General features: G+C 42.9%; 1 protein-coding gene across 1 annotated transcript in view; it reads right to left on the bottom strand.

Annotated features, from left to right (window-relative positions):
* Nucleotides 1-20826, bottom strand: part of LOC143172158 (lipoxygenase homology domain-containing protein 1-like) — a 148784-nt gene that overhangs the window by 45021 nt on the left and 82937 nt on the right. The window contains exons 25-30 of the mRNA XM_076361417.1: nucleotides 17405-17586; nucleotides 14058-14174; nucleotides 9101-9263; nucleotides 5828-5982; nucleotides 4772-4981; nucleotides 3237-3360 (exon numbers count right to left, since the gene is read on the bottom strand). Coding sequence (XP_076217532.1) covers nucleotides 3237-3360; nucleotides 4772-4981; nucleotides 5828-5982; nucleotides 9101-9263; nucleotides 14058-14174; nucleotides 17405-17586 — 951 coding nt within the window. The remainder of the gene's footprint in view (nucleotides 1-3236; nucleotides 3361-4771; nucleotides 4982-5827; nucleotides 5983-9100; nucleotides 9264-14057; nucleotides 14175-17404; nucleotides 17587-20826) is intronic.

The following is a 20826-nucleotide window of genomic DNA, read 5'->3' as shown; positions in this document are numbered from 1 at the left end:
ACAGTTTTTACCCTGCTCTCCTGTGACAGACTAAGTTCGCAGAACTACCAGCATTTCCAACTGATGTTGCATCCTCAAGCCAAAGTACTTGAAACACCTATATAAAAAATGAGAACTATGAGAAATTGTTATCATTTCCCACTTTAAATAATGGATACAGAGACACAGAGTAGCTCGCTACCAGACAGCAGGAAACACTGTTTGCTGTTCTTTCCTTTAAAAACTAGAAAAGCGATCCTTTAATTTGTTTATCTCCCCTCTCCATTGTCTCCCTCTTTCTCTGGGTCTCCATAGTTCTACTTCTTCAAACATGGGAGAATGCAAAACCTGAGGCACATGGCCACAGCAGGACACCACAGGTGCTCCAGCCCATCTCCCTTTGCCCCCTGCTTCCTTGAGTCCCTGCGCAGAGGTCAGGCTGTTTGAGAGCACGTGTCCCCCTCACAGGGGGTTGGGTTTCATTAGGGATGTAGACCACGCCATCTCCAGCACTGCCTTCCAGCATGGAGCAGGGTTCCCAGTTCAGACCCAAGCAGGTTCCTAGTCAACAGGACCTTTCTCTGTGCTCCATCCTCACATCACCTCCTGCCCTTCAAAGGCATTCACCATCTTGAGCATGAGAGAGTCAGAACTGGGCTGCTCAAATTGTCACTCCCTTTCCCAGGCAACTCCCAATACCACTTCCCCTAATCAACTAATTAACAGCTGGCATTTTATCCAGCTCAGGAGGTGGCTGTCTGGCTCACACAGTCCATCTCATCCGACATTCCTTCAAGATGCGGTTTCCTTGATGAGACCATGTCACTGCAACAGAGATAGTGGTGATGACAAGCTCCAGGACTCAGAGAAGAAAGACCACCCTGGCACAATGGGGATGATGGGAACTATCTTAGCTCTGCTGGAGATGGGTTCTCATGGGAGATGTTGATGTTTTACCCATTATTTGTGAAACTACATGGAATGTCAACATGGCAGATGTTATCCATTGTCTCACCACAGAAGTAATATCAGAAGGAACATGGGAATCGCTTATTTTTTGTTTGAGCACAATATGGGATTACAAAAGAAGGGTTGCCCCGAGACACATGGGTTGCAGACCAGGTTAAGCAATGTGCAGCATTATTTCTGCTTCACAACTTAAAGGCTCGGGACACGCAACCCAGGTATCACATTACAACAAGCCTCTAGGAATCTGCTGAATTGCAGTAACCATTTGTGTGAGTTCTCTTGGACCACGTCAGTGAAAGCTATCTTAAACTCCTGAGCCAAATTACATCATTTTACACTTGGCTTACCATGGAAGTTTAAGATAAGTTTAATTATTTTGCACTTGCTGTGGACTAAGAGCCCATATACAGACAGTAACCGTGACTCAGCTGCTGCCCAGTTACTTGTTACAACACAGCATCTTAACCATGCATCTAAAATGTTAATCTAAAGCTAAAAGACCTGATACAGGATGACAACGAACTGTAGGTGCAATTTAGATAATTAGTCAATGTTCTGGAACACAGAGGTGACTGATCAAAAGGTACTTAAATACAGAGAAAAAAAGTCTGTGTGGTAATGAAGTTATAAGGAAATATCAATGGACTGGGGAAGCTTTCCACAAAGGTTAACATCATCTGATGGACACTGATTTTCCAGGCTTCCTTCACAGCCAGGACAGAAACAGAACCCGCGCAACTTTCCCACTTCATATCGGAGGCAGCTGAGCTAGACTAGCCTCCCTGCATGAAAGCTGGCCTTTGCAGACACAGTCCAATATATTTCACTTTTTATAAATTGCAATCCAGAAACAGGTTTTTCTTTTATATTCAGCTTTGCTTTGTCTCAGGAACCAGAGCCTAGAGATGGAAATCTACACTAGAGCCACCAACTGTTTCCATCAGGTATTTGAGCAGCAGCCTCAGTCCAGAGTTCATGGACTCCTTGTCTCTCAGTGACAGCACTTGCAGACCCTCCTCCTCTGCCCAATTATAAGACAATCCACCTTCTAGAAAAGAACAAACTCACCTGAGCACTCCCAGTTGAAGCTTGTTTTCTGAGAGCCAAGAGACTTATCTGTGCTCTTGCTCAGCTCCCGGTATCCCACTCCCCTCCCAACCCAACAGCTGCTATGATGCAGCTATGTGTTGTAAGGAAAAAACCCGAAGGGTTCTAAAATAAATCACCTTTAAATTCGTATTAAACAAACATCCTCGGTGATGAGGCACTACTAGCCTGACCATGAAAAGGGGAGATGGCTTAAATGTGGCACATAACATCTCAAGAAATTCAAAGCTACCTTTGGCAATTCAGATCTGTTATGTTACATGAAACATCATCTTGAGTAGGTCAAAGAGATATAGGAGGAAAAAAACTGCTGATATCAGCAACAAGAGCTACTTTAAGGAATCATGTGGAAAAGAGCCTCTGATAGTCCAAGGGAGGCACCTTTGGTGATAACATGTCTGACTTGCCTACTGTCCCTCTCACTGCAAAGAGCTTTGGATCCTTTGAAGGACACTTCAGACAAAGTTTTACAAAACTTGCATGAATTCTTCCCTTAACTCTATCAGACCCTGCTGTTCAGAGGGCAATGTCACTTCTCCCCACCTCTGAAGTGCTGTCTGCAATGAAGGTGGAGGTGGAGGAGGAGGAGGAGGGAGTATGATTCTTCAGGTCAGTGGGTTTCTTTCTGAAGAGGCCCTATGGATGTTGTTGACTAGCCCCTTTTCCACATTTGATGGTGTACGTGGACTCTTCTAACTTTAGGCATCTAAGGGACATGATTTGTTATTGCAGTTGCCCATAGCCGTCCCCTATGCCTTTTACCTCACTGCAACAGAAAACAGCGTACCCTTGAATAACCACCTGCCTAACAATATTGTCACACTGCCCAAAGCACCACACTGTTTGGAGAACTTACATCTGCTGGCAATGGAGAAGTCAATTCTGACAAGCTACAGCATCACAAATTTCCACAGGAGAGAAAGAAGAGTGTTGGAAACACTGAAGTTGCTGTGAACTTCATGGCTTATTCCACTGTTAGGGTTGGAGAACGATAAGAAAAGCAGCAAACACAGAAACACAGGCATTGATCCAGCCTTTCCCAAAGCGGTCACAACACAGGGTGCAGAGAAGCGATTTGCTGTGCTGCCTCTCCTTGCCCTTCACCAGGATGAATGCAACACCTCAAGCACTGAAAGCCAAGAACACATGCATGCATGCAATCAAACACGGTGCTCGCTCACGTGATCCTTCCTCTGCTGCCTTGACCAAGCTGGATTTTTTCTTCTCCTTCAGGTTTTCATTGCTATCCTGACTTGACAGGCTGAGAGACGAGCCATCCAGGCTGTTTCGCTCACCGTCATAGCTCTAGTTGGAAGGCATGTACGGGAGGGTAATGAGGTTGAGAGCTCAAGTGTTGTCAGCTGTTCCCTTGTGCCTCCAAGAACAACATGAGAAGAAATCCCTGTAGTTCCCCAGGTAGCTTTTTGCTCAGTGTAGCTCAAATAAATGTGACTTGTAATTTACTGCAGGTCATTCATTTACTTCATTGGTAACCTTGACAGGCCATTTTGGATATGTGTTATAATAAAAGAAAATATAATGGACCTAACAGACTTTAATGGTGTGGTGCGACTTTTCTCTGCTACCTGTGGGAGCAATAGCCACAGAAAATTCAGATGGATGGAATGGTATCAGATTTGCTTATCAGGGCACACACCGTGGTGTCAGACTAATTTACCTGGTACAGGTCAAAGAGCATAAGAGGGAGAGTACTGCAAAGCTGAATGATACGAAACATCTATTGTATTTGAAGAGTTCAGTGTCATTGTCCAATAAATGTGAGGGTCTTACCATGCAGTCACATAATTAAAAAAAAAAACAAGTAATTAGCTTTTCCTCATTATGAATTAATATGAGCAACAGGGTAAGCGTGACCACAACAATTCATAGTATTGTCTGCTGCAATTTTGTGAGGGAGCATAGGGCAATACTCATCCATGGTGTAACTCTTCTTACATCCATTCTGCTGTATTCAGGATGAGTCTGGCCCAATTTCATTGATGATAATTTTGGTGGTAACTGTCAATTAAAATGTCACTGTATTTTGCAAAGCGGACTCCTTAAATACAATGGACTTATAATCAGCTGCTTTATTATGCCTCACTGTATAGAAGCAAGAGAGGTCTATTAATCTTGTTTGCTAATTTTAATTAGTGTATGTACCTCGAATTCCAATTAGCTGTATTAGCCTGATAAAGCAACAGAAAATGTGCAAGTAGAAAGGGCATTTCACTAAAAACTGTTTGGTGCCTTGAGCGGTAGCAAAGAAACTAGATTTTTTATGTTTGGCGTTGGTGGAAGAAGTTGCTGAAAAGATAAACCCATCCAGTCCAGTGAGGATGAAGTCAAAGGACCCAATATTTTGGCTTGAGGACTTTGAATAGTGGGACCCATAACTAAGCTACTTTGTGAGCACGGCAAGGAGAGCAGCAGGCAAATATACTCTACTGTGCATCGGTAAGGTACTTTGACTCTCAGCCAAAGAGTTTCACTTGGCCTCCTTGATTTTTCTGTTGAAATTGCAAATTACAGAGCTACTGATACTGGGCTGAGAGTGGCCATACTTTCAGCACTTGTCCAAAAATCACGAATTCATTTTGGACAAGCCAAAAAAGGTAAGTCCCTAATGATCTGTCTTGGACTTCAACCACATATTCAATCATTTTACTTTTATTAGTAGCTGGGTTGGGATCAGAGCTTTGAGCCGTAACCATACCTGTTCATAAAGTGTACGCTCTATCTTTTTGTCCTCTTTCTTTTTAGAGAGCCAGCGCTCGCACAGGAAAACGAACGACTCCTCTGTGGTCTCATCCAGGATCTCTACTTTTTCCAGGAACCAGTCAGGACTGAACATGCTATTGTCATGACGAATCTTGATCTTGTACAAAATGCCAAGGTCCACAGCCTGTATAGTAAACGTATCCTCCTGCAGAGTGTTCAATAGCAGTTGCTTCTGTTAACGAGCTCTCAACAGATCATCTACCGGACAAAAGCAAACGGAGACTACAGAGCACAATATGTGTTTAAATTCCATCTCACATGACTGTGCTTGGTGAAAAGCTTTGCAGCAGTCTAGAGAGGCATTTCTGTATGCTAAAACTGTTCTGCAGGGAAGTGTTTTGAAGCCTGCTTCTGCTATGAGGGGAGCTGCACAAAAATGTCATTTTTACAACCAATTACAATATTGAATTCCTGGAATTTTACATCCTGGTTTTTAAGTCTAAATAAGACTTCCCTTTCTAATCCAGTTAGATTGGTATGGACAATCCAGATGAGACAATCTTTGCCGTCATTATATCTGAGTATCTCCATATGAGGCTGTGCATATGACTCATGGACTGACCACAGAGTACCACTTTTGGAGTTATTTTGTCAAACAGAGCTGCAGTTTAGGTCCCATCAGTTTATCATGCTCTGCAGTGAATTACAGTATATACTATGTACGTGCAAACCAGTTGCACAGAGGCTATGGGAATGAGAGACCTCAGGTTTTGTGTGCTCTCAAATCTGCAGCTAACATTTCAAGCCAGTTTGTATGGACCAAGCTCATAATTTGTCTATCAGTGACTTCACGGAAACATCTACTGCAGTGCCTGTCAGTCATAATACCCAGCTGACAATCCGTACAAAGCCTTCTAAGAGGTAATGAACATGGTAAATGGAATCAATCAATTCATCCCTCATAGGAAAACTCGTCCTATAAAGACAGTCATGGACTTGTTAGGTTAAAGACTGTGAAATGGAAAGTGTTATTAACCCGCTGCATTTGTACCTGTCCTCTTTCAAACTTGTTGAAGTTTGTTTCAGAATTGCTGAGTTTTCTCTCTCCTGTGTCCCCCAGATCTCCGTAGATATTTAGGAAAACATTAGCATCTGTCCCAGCACCATAGATATCTCCGGTGAACACGCTAATCTTGTATATGTGAACTGCAGAAAGAAACAGAGACATGATTTCTGGCCAGGTGAATTATCAAGGTCTACCTTAGATACTGAATTTACCTAAGAAAATGGTCCCAAAACTCATCACTCAGTCCTTGGAAGTTTAAAATCCCACATGTTTTACTTCCAGGCTTCTGATAATGATCCAAAGGTTGGGGAATCACTGGGTTGAAATGTGCTGACTTTCCTTTTCCTCATCTAATCAATGCCTATGTATTGCTTTGATCACATAAAAACGCAAAGAATCGTTATGGTTATTACTGGATGCGAAGTTGATAGAGGTGAGGGAACTCAGCACCTTTTCATACCGAGCCTCAAGGGACCTACATCTGAGAACAAGCGATTCAGTGTTGTGAATTCTTAATACTCCATCTTCCATAAACAAACTCCAGGGATTCAGATGTGCAATTGCTGCCAGAGTTAATGGCATGTATCTCTATAAATTCCCCAAACAGAAAGAGAACAGGTTTCTGGGTCCTTTTGCTGAGACAGTATTTAATTAAGGAAATGTTGGAGCTGTACTGCTTAAGCACCCTTTCTCTTTAGCTTGCTCAGTGATGATCCAATAAAACCTCATCAAATCTTTAGTAATGTGCTTTACTAAACCTGTTAAATACTCCTATTTTTATTTTGCTACTCTTTTCCCAATTACACAGGGAAAACAAACAGTTACCGAAAGCATTCTTGCCCGGAAAACAATTAGGGACTGTACAAGGCTCTGATTACCCTGGTGGCATACGAGCCTTGGAGAATGCCTCCTTGCAAATCCCAGGGCAATACAAATAAGGAAGAGGTTACAAAGTCTTAGTTAGGATTCTTTTTTGTACATTAACAGCGTCAAAGAAAATATCTATATAGTCTTTTTCTTCTGTACCTAGCTGTCATGGTTTAACATCAGCCGGCAACTGAGCACCACCCAGCCGCTTGCTCACTCTCCCCCTCCCCCGGTGGGATGGGGGAGAGAATCGGAAGAGTAAAAGTAAGAAAACTCATGGGTTGAGATAAGAACAGTTTAATAATTGAAATAAAATAAAATAGTAGTAATTAATAATAATAATAATAGAAGAATATACAAAGCAAGTGATGCACAATGCAATTGCTCACCACCTGCTGACCGATGCCCAGCCAGTCCCCGAGCAGCGATAGCTTCCCCCCGGCCAACTCCCCCCTAGTTTCTGTACTGAGCATGACGTCCCATGGTATGGAATGTCCCTTTGGCCAGTTTGGGTCAGCTGTCCCGGCTGTGCCCCCTCCCAGCTTCTTGTGCACCTCCTCGCTGGCAGAGCATGGGAAGCTGAAAAGTTCTTGACTTAGTGTAAGCACTGCTCAGCATCAACTAAAACATCGGTGTGTTATCACGTTATTCTCATGCTAAATCCAAAACACAGCACTGTGCCAGCTACTAGGAAGAAAATTAACTCTACCCCAGCCAAAACCAGGACAGTAGTTTTCCCAGTAAAACAGGGCCTATTCTGCTTCATAGTCCATGAAAGATTTCCGTCGATTTCTCTAAGAAATGGATCATGACCATTCATCAGGCTAGATGCAATGCCAGGTTTTCTGGTTTGCCTCTTCACATTATGTCCTACAGAATTACAGCTCCATATTTGCGAGACAACTGCTACATTAGTAATGAAGGAAGCAATGCCTATGGTCTAATTAGTCAAGTCATCCCTCTTTGGTTTTTGCTTGCCAGTTCTGGAGACCTTCAGGACTGAAGTGCAGTCTACTATACAAAAGGTGATCCTCAGAATACCACAGGCTGATTTTCCATTGCTGTCATTTACACTGCGTCAGTGCCCAAGATGTATGAGGACTCGTGGAGATGCAGAAGATATAATTCCTGTCCCAGATATTTTGTATCTAAAGCAGAAGGTTCCCAAACTTAGCCCTAACTCCCAGCCAAAAGAAATCTTCAGCCATCCAAAAATCCTATTCCATAGATTGTAAAACTTGTTTTAAGGCTTTGCCTTTAGAAGGAAAAAATGAGTCACCTAGGTTAATTAAGACATGGTAACTAATGCAAGGTAAAGCAACAGAAGTTAGTAAGTTAAAGAAAATGCCATGCAGGCATCTAGCAGTCATGCCGCTTACTAATTGATAATAAAACTGTCTTTGCCTCCGCAGGAAAATATCTCCCATGAGCTATCACGTAGTTCTTAACAGGGGAAAAAAGTACATCTGTCTCTTCTAAAGGCACAGTGCAAAGGCTCCAGCCTTCCTTACAGCAAGACACCTCTTCCCTTGGCAATGGAAAACACTTACAATCCATATAAATTCCACCCTGACAATGGTGTAATGTAAATGCAAATCACTCTGAGAGAAAAGAAACAGGGAGAGGAATGATTTTCTCTGTTGAATCATCTTGTTGCCAGATGCAAGAACCAAGAATGAAGATGGCAGCTGAATTCAGTTTGCTCTGCTCAGAGTGTAGGAAGGTTCACAACTTCTCTGAAGGGCAGAAGGAGCTCGGGGTGGGAAAAGGAAATCCTAGAGGAAAAAGAGTTAGGAACAGCTGAGCATACAGAGAAGCAACGAGTTCAGGATGAAACTTCAGTACTCGTTCAGTTGCTTCAGCTACCAGGAGGACCAAACGCTGAATGTGATCACTTTATTCTCCTCCCCAGAGGCACTTTAATGAAGTGAGGGTGGCTGCCTAGAGCCAAATTTTTAGAGGGTGTCCATAAGTACCTGAAGAGCAGCAGGAAAAACAACTTTGGGAGGAAAGAGGAGCATAAATCAGACCAGTAGGGTAGGAAAGGAAGGGGCAGAGTGCACAGGACAGGTGAAGTTGGGCAAACAAGTAAAGATGTTTGCAGAGCCTGGAAGACAAGGACAAGATGGAGGAAATTTGTTAGGCATCAGAAGAGACGTGCAAACTATGTCTGTGTGAAAGGGTGTCTGTGACAGGTTTATAAATGCCCTACAGGAAAATAATGGTATTATTGCACAGAAGTACTTCACATGTAAGAGAGGCCAGAGAACAGGAAGGGAAAGAAACGTGAACAGTTGTACCAGCGTTGCATTTGCTTGAACCACACATCCAAATGTTTTGTTCCAAAAAATCAGATTAACAGGTCCCTACCTAGTCCTAGGGTTATATTACCTTCTAATGGGTCTTCAACTTCTTCCTCTATCTGCTTGAGTGTCCCGTCCTTCATGAGTTTTTCAGTAAAAATACCAGATGGTACCAGTTCTCTGACGATCTCACCATCGTCTTCAGATTTTGCAAGCCATCTTTCACAAGGAAATGTGACAGTTTCCGAGCCCTGAAGTAAACATGACAGAGATAATCTCTTCAAAACAAAGTGAACACGTTAACATTTCCCCTTTGAAAATACTCTGACGTGCAAGCGAGGATTTTCAACTCATGTATGTATGCAAGTGTACGTAGATGCAGACCTGAAATAGTATATAGAAATACATTTCCTCCAGAAAGAGGACGTCTGAGGGCTCTGAGAAGAAGCACTGAACGTGTAGCAGAGAACAGTATTCCCAATGGCTGTGTGAGACTGGCTGTATGATCCAGTAGATCTCTGCCCTTGCCAGTTTTTGATCTTGCAAATTCCTAATCAGGACTGCACCATTCCTGCTGAAGCCATGTTTTACTGAGACTCTGCAATCCCTCTTCGATCCTTATTCAAGCAGCATTCTCTTTGAAGTCAGTAGGGGTTTTTTTCTGAGTCAATACTTCAAGATTTTGCCCTATAATTCTGTGACTCAAGCTGGTTTCCAGGCAATTCCCATACGTGCATTAAGAGGAGAAAAATAGTGATTTAATTTTTGATCTTTTGTTTTGACTTCATTTTGGTGGAAACAAATATGATTTCTATCAGCAAACAAACAAAAACAATAGAACATGTGTTTTCCACTCGGTAAACAAAATCAATCCCAGACCACTCATTAAGAACAGACTCCTGTAAGGCCTCCAAGATGGTTAGAGGCAGGCAGCTTTCTGTGTGCTGGGCACCCCAGGCTACATCTCCATAAAGAAAGGGGCATGAACCATCATGCAACTTGCAGAGCCCACAAGTCTGAACAGAAGAAAAAAAAAAGTTAGTTTTAATTTCACAGTAACTAAATAAAGGAAGAAAAAATGGCCCTTTCCTTACTGACAAGTTCAGCATTTCTCTCCTAAGTGGCTGTGCTGGTTTTGGCTGGGGTAGAGTTAATTTTCTTCCCAGTAGCTGGTATAGGGTTGTGTTTTGGATTTGTGCTGGAAACAGTGTTGATAACACAGGGATGTTTTCGTTCCTGCCGAGCAGTGCTGACACAGAGTCAAGGCCTTTTCTGCTCCTCACCCCACCCCACCAGCGAGCAGGCTGGGGGGGCACGAGAATCTGGGAGGGGACACAGCCGGGACAGCTGACCCCAGCTGACCAAAGGGATGTCCCACACCGTATGGCATCTTGCTCAGCATGTAAAGCTGGGGGAAGAAGAAGGAAGGGGGGGACGTTTGGAGTGATGGCATTTGTCTTCCCAAGTCACCGTTAGGCGTGATGGAGCCCTGCTTTCCTGGGGATGGCTGAACACCTGCCTGCCCATGGGGAGGAGTGAATGGATCCCTTGTTTTGCTTTGCTTGCGTGCGCGGCTTTTGCTTTACCGGTTAAACTGTCTTTATCTCAACCCACAAGTTTTCTCACTTTTACTCTTCCAATTCTCTCCCCCATCACACCGGGGCAGGGAGGGTGAGCGAGCGGCTACGTGGTGCTTAGTTGCCGGCTGGGGTTAAACCACGACAGTAGCCCAAGGGCTTTCTGCTGTTTGCAGTACTCTGTGTGCCACCACTTTCATGTATAACATACGTATGAATACTGTCCACCATAATTACTTTCATGTAATTATTTATCAAACAACCATTATTTATCACTCTTTCTACTATTTAAACACTAAAAAATTAATCTATAGTAAAAGAAGGGAATAGCTCTCACTGTAGCAATATTTAATATTGTTAACACTGTGTATTACTGCCCTGTACTGCCTTGAGGTGCCGGATCCTGCCCTCCCTGACACGGTCACTGAGGAGGAATAGGTCATGCATCTGAGATCAGAGACCCACTCCTGTCACTGGTTAGCAGTCACCGCTAACCTGGTATGAACAGGTCATCGTACCACTGCGCACAGATCCCAGACAAGTTGATCTGCAGGAGCTGAACCCCTCCAAGGGGCTTGTGTGATCGAGCGTCTTGAGTCTGCAGCAGAACCATCCTTTGAACCCACACAGCCCAAACCTTCTGCTGTCAATAAAACACCATTTCTCCTCCTCTCTGCCGTTCCCTGCAGTGCTGCTGTTTAACCCCCAGGCTTGCAATATTTAACTCCATAAGGCGGTTTGGAGCATGACTTGTACAAAATGATATCAAACAAAACTGGCAGCACTTTAGATGATTTCAAATGTTTTACTTTCAAGTGTTATTTGTGCTGTATAAGCAAAATACAGCACCTAATGACTGCCCACACCACCACTTCTGCCTCCTCATTTCTGCACGGGCTGTCTGACCACATAACCTGTATTATCTCACTGTATGCTGAGCCGGTGAACAGTGTTTAACTCCCCACCTACAGTCTGGAAAGAGAGGGCTTTCTGGAATGATGCTTCAGTCCTGAAACTCTCTCCTCCCAGTAGAGATCCCACTTCAGTCATGTCTCTCGCAGAAGATTTTAACCGCTCCTGAACATTCATAACGTTGGCTGTACGTGCCATTGATATGAATACTGCTTATTTGGTAATAGGATATCTAGGGACTCGAGTGCCTGCACAGTGGGGCATAATGTGTAGTTACTGCAAAAGTTAATTGTATCATTATTGTTAATCACCATGTCATTGCCATGTTTCTTATTGGAGTTTCCTTGTTAGTGATTGCATTAATATTTAAGTGACGTAAAGCGCAGTTTTATGCTACCCACAGTAAAATACTCTTGCAGCTCCAAACAGAATTTGTTTCATTGAGTCTGAGTCTGGCCCTAAGCTAGAAGCAGGGTATGAAAGTGTGCTAAAAGTCAGCTCTTTGCCCTTCTCCAAGTTGTAACAAATGAAATATAATTATCAGATATAACTGGCATGCCAAGACGGAGCTTTATTGGCATGCCACAATCCTAGTTTCCTACCCAAGTGCTTTCAATTTAATCTGAAAAGTTACTGACCTCATTTTTCTTTTGCAGCATTACAGATACATCTAGACACATCTTAGCAGTCTGATCAGGTAGCACAGCTTTTAGAAGTGTTGGCAGCATATTGCTATCCTGTGGCAGGTCATAATATCCTGCAGCTGATCAGCGGCATCGTGCAGTGCTCTGCTTTCTTCTTTTTTCCCATGCCATAATCAAAAGATCAGCAGAATTGTAAATCTCTCCATTTTAAGTTGGTCATGGTTTTCCTTCCTTCCTCCACCTTCCCAGGTTTCTCACCGTCTGTCCTTCAAAGCTGCTGTAATGATTGCAGAGCTGCACAGCCCTGAGGCCCTTTCTGGGCTAATGGAAGAGCACCCAACATGCAGCTCTCAGGAACTTCCCAAAGTGCTCAGTTAACAGTAGGTGTAGAAAAAGGCAGCCCAGGAATCTCTCTCCCCTTGGTTTCCATACATTTGTGCATCCCCCTCTTCAACTTCCCTAGCCTATGACCAATATCTCTAAAAACAATGTCAGCTTGTTCATCGACCTAATGAATCTGTACAAGGCAAGGGTTAGTCAATACACAGATAGAGGGTCTGATAATAACAGACTGGCAAAAAGGTGATCATGAGAAACGATCGAAGGGTATTGGCTTGTGAAGAAGCTTGTACAGGAGGATGCAGGCTTGAGCATGATGAGGAAGGTTCAGGGCAGACCTTTGAGTTGATCATGAGGCAAAGAGAGTAAAACGTGCTGGAAATTTTGAAGGAGGAAGCAAGATGAGAAGTAGGTTCACCATGACCAAGCAAGCCGTGTTTACACCAACACTTGATATTACAAGTCACTTCAGGAGGAGGCAGACCTGAGCGTTGAGGTGGAGGTGAAAGCTGACATCCCTTCAGAATAGGGGGAGAAAAGACAAGACAGAGAGCCCAGGTGTTCCCAAATACAGCTACTGCTCCAGTTCTGAACTGGTCCTGAAGAGGTGATTTTCTTCTGAACTTCCCTGCAGCCAGATTCATTCCTGTCCCTACAGCCAGCATCTGAAAGAAGGGCCAAGGAACAGTTTCTTATGTGGACAAGATCAAGATGACCAGTCTGGCTGTACTGCCTTAATCCTGTTGACATGAGCAACCAAAAGCCCTAGGACCTAACTTGATGGTTTTTATATTCAGTGATTTATATGAGTGATGAGCTTCTTTTAATTGTACTGGTTCCCTGCATTTATTCTTCCAGAATTAAGGGACTGATGAAATTATTTCTTGTCCATGTTTAGCAACAATGCTTTTTATTTTGAAATGGTACACCCGCTTCCCACTTCCGTCCCTGTAATTTTTCCAAACAAAACTACACATAAAAATATGAAGCTTTGTCCTCTCATGTCACCCAAACCCACCATTATCTAAGTTAGCCTTGGGCACTCTGGGATGTCCAGCGACAGCGGTGCAGTGCAGCACAGGGACATCTGCTCAGCCCTGTAATTCTTTAGCTGTATTTGCACAGCAATGGGTACAAACTCAGGAATCTCCCCTCTCAATCCAGCAAGCAAGTCATGATAACGTTGCCTCCAAACCCAGCAGGCAGATCGCTCCTTCACACAAAAGATGGTTAGCAAAGACCTCCAAAAGGTTGAGGAGCAACGTCACCGCTTTGGTCCCATCCACTGCCAGGAGAAAATAACTCTATTCTAGTCAAAAGGTACAATGAGAACAGCATTTTTTAAAAAGCAATGATTGCAGAGTCTTATAATCAACATTTGAAGAATAAAACATGGTAATACATGTTTGTTGTCCCCAGATCCTCAAGCTCTAGCAAGTTCATTAGTGTGCATTTTTCTTTAGGGAGTCGTTTTTCACTGTTACTCACACTTTGTATACAGAAGATGCGGTTTGGGAAATGGAAGCGGCTGCTAATGGAAACATATTGCAGAGTACTGGGATTCGCAGCCTACCTTTCCATTTGGCAACAGTCTCCGAATCGCCACACGGTCCAAATGCCATCCGGAGTTCAGTCCTCCACCCTTGTGTCCTATGCGAATCTTTTCAATAATGTCACCAACATCCTCCAGCTACAGAAAAAAGAAAGGGGGAAAAAAAAAAAAAGAGAAAGATTATGGCATGAACAACAAGTAACTTTTGAGACACTACTTCTTTAGCTTATTTCCTATTTTTCCAGTCTGTATGAAGCCCCAGGGGAGCAAATATTAGCGTTGATGTCAATTATGCCCTAACTTGCATTTTAGTTAAAGGGTTTCCCCGAACTTCTGTTCCAAAAATGGGGAGAATCTTGCTCTACACAAATTACCCACAGTATGAGATTGGTTTGGTTGCACAGCAGCAATCCTGCATCTCAGGCTTCTCTCTATGAGTGGGAATGAAGGTAATTCTTCAGAAATGGCAGTGCTGCTGCATCTTAAATTGTTCTTTTTATATCCCTTTCCTTTTTAAACACTTATTTGCACTCTTATAACACTGGAACAATAGCTTTGAGGTCAAAGTACAATATTAACAGCCTAGCATTTTATATTATCTCTCTCCTGTTCTGCCACAGAATCCCAATGCCATTCTGAGCAAGTCAACAGGATCACTATCTTATGAAGTGGCTACTGTTTTTTTTATGCCTCACCTTATTACTTGAGTAATTTGTTACCAGTTCATTACTTTTAAGTCACCTCCCTTCCAAAGGCCTGAACAGGAAAAATGATATTTGCTCCTAAGTAATAGCTTTTGGTTATTTCAGTGCAAACTTTGTATAGTTGGCCTTTAAAAAAACAAGGCTGGCTGCAACCCCCCCTTGCACGTAGGAGAAGCACACTGAGCTGTCTTTCTGTCCGTAGGGACTTGGAGTCTTTTTTTCTTGGAAACATGAGAAAACTGAACATCTTAATTTGCACCACTGGAGACTACTCCCTTCTTCTCTTCCCAGCTGACAGAATTGTCCCATACTGAAGAAAAGACATCGGTAATTTTAGGAGACTCCTCGACTCAATAAGACTGACTGCGCTACTCAAGGAGTTCACACTCCGAACAAACGGGATTTGACTTCGCCAGCCCTGCCCTGACTTTAGACAGCATAAGCATCAATTGCAAAATAATTAAATGACCCAAACTCATTTCTAAAACTCATGCATGCGCACAAGTATACACTAGAGGAAAATTATTTTCTTCCTCCTTTGTCCTGTCCAAATACTCAACTTTCAATGGGGCTTTTAATCAATACATAGCAATAAAGTGATGCTTGACCAGTAAAGATTCATGTTAAAGAAGAAGTGATCTTTACTCTGCTGCATGCATCTCCAACAAATCATCGCTTGGGAGCACAGCTGAGACAAGTCTCTAATCTTTTTTTCCTCTTTTGCCAAATAAAAGCTTGGCAGTTAAAATCACTAAAACAAACAGGCAATTCTCAGCTTGTGTTTCCTGAGATCCCCAAATTGTTTTTAAGGGCTGTTAAACTCCAAATTATGGCTCTACACAAGTAGGTGAAAGAAGAATATATTTTTCTTCATCCCCATCTCCTGCAGCAAGAGAAACTGGTGAAAAGAGAATGAAGTTTGGGGACAGGTTAATATGATGTTATAAATCTGGAGAACAAACTGCATTTTCACTCACTTCATCTAAGAAAAGTACAGATGTTTTCGATTCCACCAAACCTAAAATAAATCTTATGGAATAAAGAAATAACAGTAACACTCAGTTTAAGATTTATACCTATAGGTTAATGCAACCTCTGTTATGAAAAACCGTGCAGAAACTCCACCAAAATAAGTCTTATTCTTTGTTTTTAAGGAATCACACTGGGGATTTATTTTATGATTCATGCCATATAACAACAGCGTGGGCTGGAAGCATTTTAACTTGTTAAAAAGTTTGGTTTAAGATTTGCCTTCAATTATTTTACAAAAACAAACCAACCTCAAAACACAAAGAGGGTGTGCAGTTCTCTACAAAGACAGTGTTGGTGTTGCATCCAGGGAGGGAAGGTGAGGACATGAAGCAGTACCAAAAAGATAGGCCAGAGCAGGACTGCCTATATTTTTGCCTCTCACAAATTCTCAGCAATAACAATATATTATCACAGAATCACAGAATAGTTTGGGTTGGAAGGGACCCCTAAAGGTCATCTGGTCCAACCCCCCTGCCATGGGCAGGGACATCTTCAACTAGATCAGGTCGCTCAGAGCCCCGTCCAACCTGACCTGGAATGTTTCCAGGGATGGGGCATCCACCACCTCTCTGGGCAACCTGGGCCAGTGCTTCACCACCCTCAGTGTAAAACATTTCTTCCTTCTATCTAGTCTGAATCTCCCCCCTTTAGTTTAAAGCCATTCCCCCTTGTCCTGTCGCAACAGGTTGAATAGGAATAGGAATTATTCCTGAATAATAAGGCTGAATTATGAACAGGAATTGCTGAATACTGTGGATGTAAATGAGCTCACTCATTTACGTGCACCGGCTTAGTATTTGCATACAGTTGTGCAAACACTTCAGGAAACATTTGATAAGATCTTTCAAAAAGTTAGCCTCGGGTATTCAAAAATCACGGCGTCTGCAGCAAAGTAACAATCTCTCTGTCCGAGGATACAGAGAAACAGAGCATGATGCTTAGGTTGCCATAGAGTTAGAAAAAATGAACAGACCATCCACCCCAAATGAAGTGCTACGTAAGTAGTGAGCACCATGGACCAGATCCTTCAACATAATCTGCTGAAACAGGAACATGAAAGGATGCGTAGGGACCTTAAACACAAGGCAGCTAGTTTCAGTGATAGCGCAAGCATTTGTTTCCTGTTACCTTTCAAAGTATTGCAAACTGCAAGAGAAAGCAAAAGTGCAAGCAAGTAAGAGTGACAAGGAGAGGTACACATATTAGATCCGGCATGCCTGGAGACTGATACCCTCTCTTTACTAAGCGTGGTCTAGGAAATGGAAGATGTAAAGACCTTCCAAAGTGGCTCTCAACTTTACCTGGAAGGGCAAGCCTCCGTATCCATGTATTGGTACATCTCAGCTCCGTGATAAAATTGCACCGGCCTTTACAAGGCTTCACATGGCATTAGGCCACAGGGACACTGCATGTTGATACCTTTGGGTTGCTACTAACTGGACGTCAGTGAGGAAAGATTTGATCCGGTACACAGTAAGTCTGTTGCAGAACAGAGTTTTGAACCCACATTCTTCAAGTAAAAGAGCTGAATAGCTTTCCCTAAGAGAGGAGAAGTTCCCACTTCACTCCATTTTTTCTCTTCTTAATCCCCTTAGGTCAACCTAAGATGGGAGTGAGCATCTTTGATCTTACCTCCACAATGAACTGATTCACCGAGTTCCTTTCAAAATACATCCTTTGCTCTCTCTTGTTGAGGCACAGGGATTTCTGCTGAGTGCAGATCCCATCACTTCCATAGAGAACAATGAAGACATCTGCATCCGTGCCAGCTCCAAAGATGTCGCTGGTGTAGACCGTGATCTCGTAAGGAACAACTGATTTAGGAAATGGCAGAAAATTAAAACAGACCCACAAAAGTTAGTAAGCAGTATACCAATGCTCCTAAGAACATTTTAATGAAACAAAATCTGGATTAGAAAACTCAACGGTTGAAGAGGACAGGGCAGGAATCACACACTTGTGGTCATTCAGTTACCAAGCTGAATCCAGAGGAATTTCCTTTAACCCTATAAGGTCATTTGACCTTGATGCATGTTCATTTACTGAGATTTTGGGGTTAAACACATGATCAGAAAGCACTCAGTATGTTTATACCTGCCATCTAAAGTTACTGAAACAGGATTTACTTCAACAGCTCAAGTCTTAAAGCAAAACATGAATTCACAAATTTTTGAGCAACTAGGCAGATGGATGATATTAAGCCAACTGGAGGCAGTATATAAATATTCAAGATAGCCTTATTGATAAAAAATCTCCTATTATTTTCATCACTAAACAAGTGACAAAAATCAATCATAAGGAAAAGAAATAAAACCCTCTGCTGTCCACTCGGATCTAGTTTTCTCTTAGTACCACCTTCTCCTTAACACCAAGGCAAACAGGTTAAATTACTACTAGATCAATGGTGAATGCAGAACGGTAAGGATCGTTCCTTATTCTGTTCCCTTGGTTTCTCCAGAATGCCCCATGACCCCAAAATCTGATGCCTCCTTTTGTCCTTTTCTATCTTCACAGCTTCTCAGTCCTGAGTCCTGCTGGAGCATGACTCGGACTTGCTCAGGAAGACTGACCCAGGAATAAGACGGGCTCTGTTCCTGGCTCTGCTACAGACTTGCTGAATATCCTTAGTCAAGCCACTTCCCACCTCAGTTTCCGAGTTGAGATGGTGTTTCGCTCACAGAGTAAGAGACCTATGTTCAGATGCCTGCACGTCAAATAGGTGTGTACATCTCCAGACGTAATCACTAAAGTCAGCGGAGTTTGGAGAAAGAGTCAGACAAGCAAATGCAGGCATCTTCCTCAGGGTCAGCTGAATCATTCTCCAAATCCACCATCTGTGAATGACCAAACATCCATCGATGATAATGGGAAATCAGACACTCCACTGTCACGAGGACATGTAAATTCAGGTGTGCCATCTGCAAACTGAATCCTGTCCCTACCTCTTTTAAATCCTTTCTGAAATCTATAGATGAAAAATGCCAGGTAAGACGTGGGCACCAGTGATTAGCTGCAGGGACTTCTCCTGTCGCAAGGAGCACACAATCCCTATAGTCCACGCCACTACCCATAAGCACAGCCTTTGACACCCAGCGCTATCACCAGGACCTGCTCCTGGCCATCCCTCTCCCATACACCACCCACCCAGCTTCCACCGTTTCCCATCCCTCACTACAATCTTCTCAGCTGCTTGTCATCTGCATCCTCCCACACTGCGACGACTTCAGTCATCTTTGCTATTTAAACTACAGTACTTTGTGCTATATTTCAGATTCAGCATCTCTGTTAGGGTAGAGAGAAGGTTTCTGGCACCATATCTATTACTGTTGGAGTAACTCTGATTATGCGTATCGGGAACTAATCATTCATTAAAAACCCAGGCTCTCTAAACACGGCTCTCAGGAAAACAGAGATTAAGAAATTTTACTTTACAGAAAGTCAGCCTGGAGGTACTTAGTATTCTTTCTGCCCAACTCAGTGAAATCTGCTCTGCTGTGCTGCAGGTAAACTGGAATAGTTTCTGCAGTATGTAAGGGGGGGGGGGGGGGGGAAATCCTGGAGACCAAAAATCACATGCGACGCATTATGAATTAAAAATTATCTTCTCTGCTGAAGTCCGTGGTGCTTGCTCTTGTTGCTTGAATATTAACATCAGCTTAGAACTGAACCAGCAAAGCGGCACTGTAACAAGGTCACTAGCAGCACAACTTTCAGCTGTCAGACTCCCATTTCATTTACATGGCACTTTTAAAGTTGCATCCCCACAGGCATGATTTTAATTGGACTGCTGATGACATGTTTTCATCGTTTGTTGGGCGTGAAACAATTCTGGCACGTGTCATCATAAAACAAATCAAACCGTTTTAGTTACCTCTGGCAAACTGAAACCCCCAGGTTAATAGTTCAGAAACCAGAACGCGGTAAATAGCACAGCGGGAACGGTTTAAATGGTGAAACAGCCTAAGCTGACACTGAGTCTGGTGCAACCTTTTTGCCAGAGAGGTCTGACTATTTTCAAAGGCTGAATGTGGATGGCTGACAAAAATCAGGTTTACACGACCTATGTATTCAAAGGCATGGTATGCCAGAAACTCTTACATCATTTAATATACAGGGACATTAATAAATTATATAGTCAACATCTGCATCAAAATATATATCGACTGGGATAAAATGGAAAAACCTGATGAGAAGCACATACAAGGTCTCTGGGTTATATTCACTCCTATGAACATATTCACTATACCTACCTACAAATTTATTTTTTCAAACAGAAAGACTGTTATGTCTTCCAGTTGACTGACAAAAGTGGGGAAGGGAGCAAAGAGCATCCATTCCTCTGCTCCAGACAGTTTAGGTAAAGCAAGCAAGACATGAGAAATAAAAAATAGCTTGGCCAAAGCATGGGGGAGGCACAAAGAGATGACGTTGGCAGATCCTCAGAGAAGAAAGATGATTTTAGCTTACAGACTGCAGGATGTGAGGATCTGGACATTGGAGGGTAGGCCAGCCAGTGTGAAAGAGACCTTTAACAGGAACCACAGTGTTGACAGTAAAAAAGAAGGAGCCAAAGCAGCTGATAGTCTTCTGCGTCATTATTCTCACAACTACTTATGCAGAAGGAAACTAAGGAAGAAAGAGAGAGATTGGGCAGCTCTAACTTCTGATGTCTAAATAAGGAACTGCAGGAGGTAAGGCTTTTGATACCATCAATGCATACAATGAGGGATGCAATGAGATAAGAGACAGCTTTGGTGTGAACAACTTATCACTTGTCCAGAGTGACCTAGGAAGCACCTGGCAGGGCATGGGGTGGAAATCAACTCTCAAGTTCCAGAGCTCATCCCTCACCATTGTGGCATCCAACCTAATGAAGGGAAGAGGCAATTTTGATAGTCCCCCGAAGGTGGGCCAGGAAATATTTGTCAACAACTTGAAATGAGGCAGATCAGGGAGGAACAAATCAAATACAGTCCCAGGGCTGCGAGTTCCCTGCACACAGTCAAGGATGCACATGTGAAAAGGGAAAGAGAGGGCTACAAAATAAGCAAAAT

The sequence above is a fragment of the Aptenodytes patagonicus genome, chromosome W (genome assembly GCF_965638725.1).
Source record: "Aptenodytes patagonicus chromosome W, bAptPat1.pri.cur, whole genome shotgun sequence".
Classification (NCBI taxonomy): domain Eukaryota; kingdom Metazoa; phylum Chordata; class Aves; order Sphenisciformes; family Spheniscidae; genus Aptenodytes; species Aptenodytes patagonicus.
Note: the sequence above shows the minus strand (reverse complement) of the source record. Positions and strands in the feature narration are given on the sequence as shown.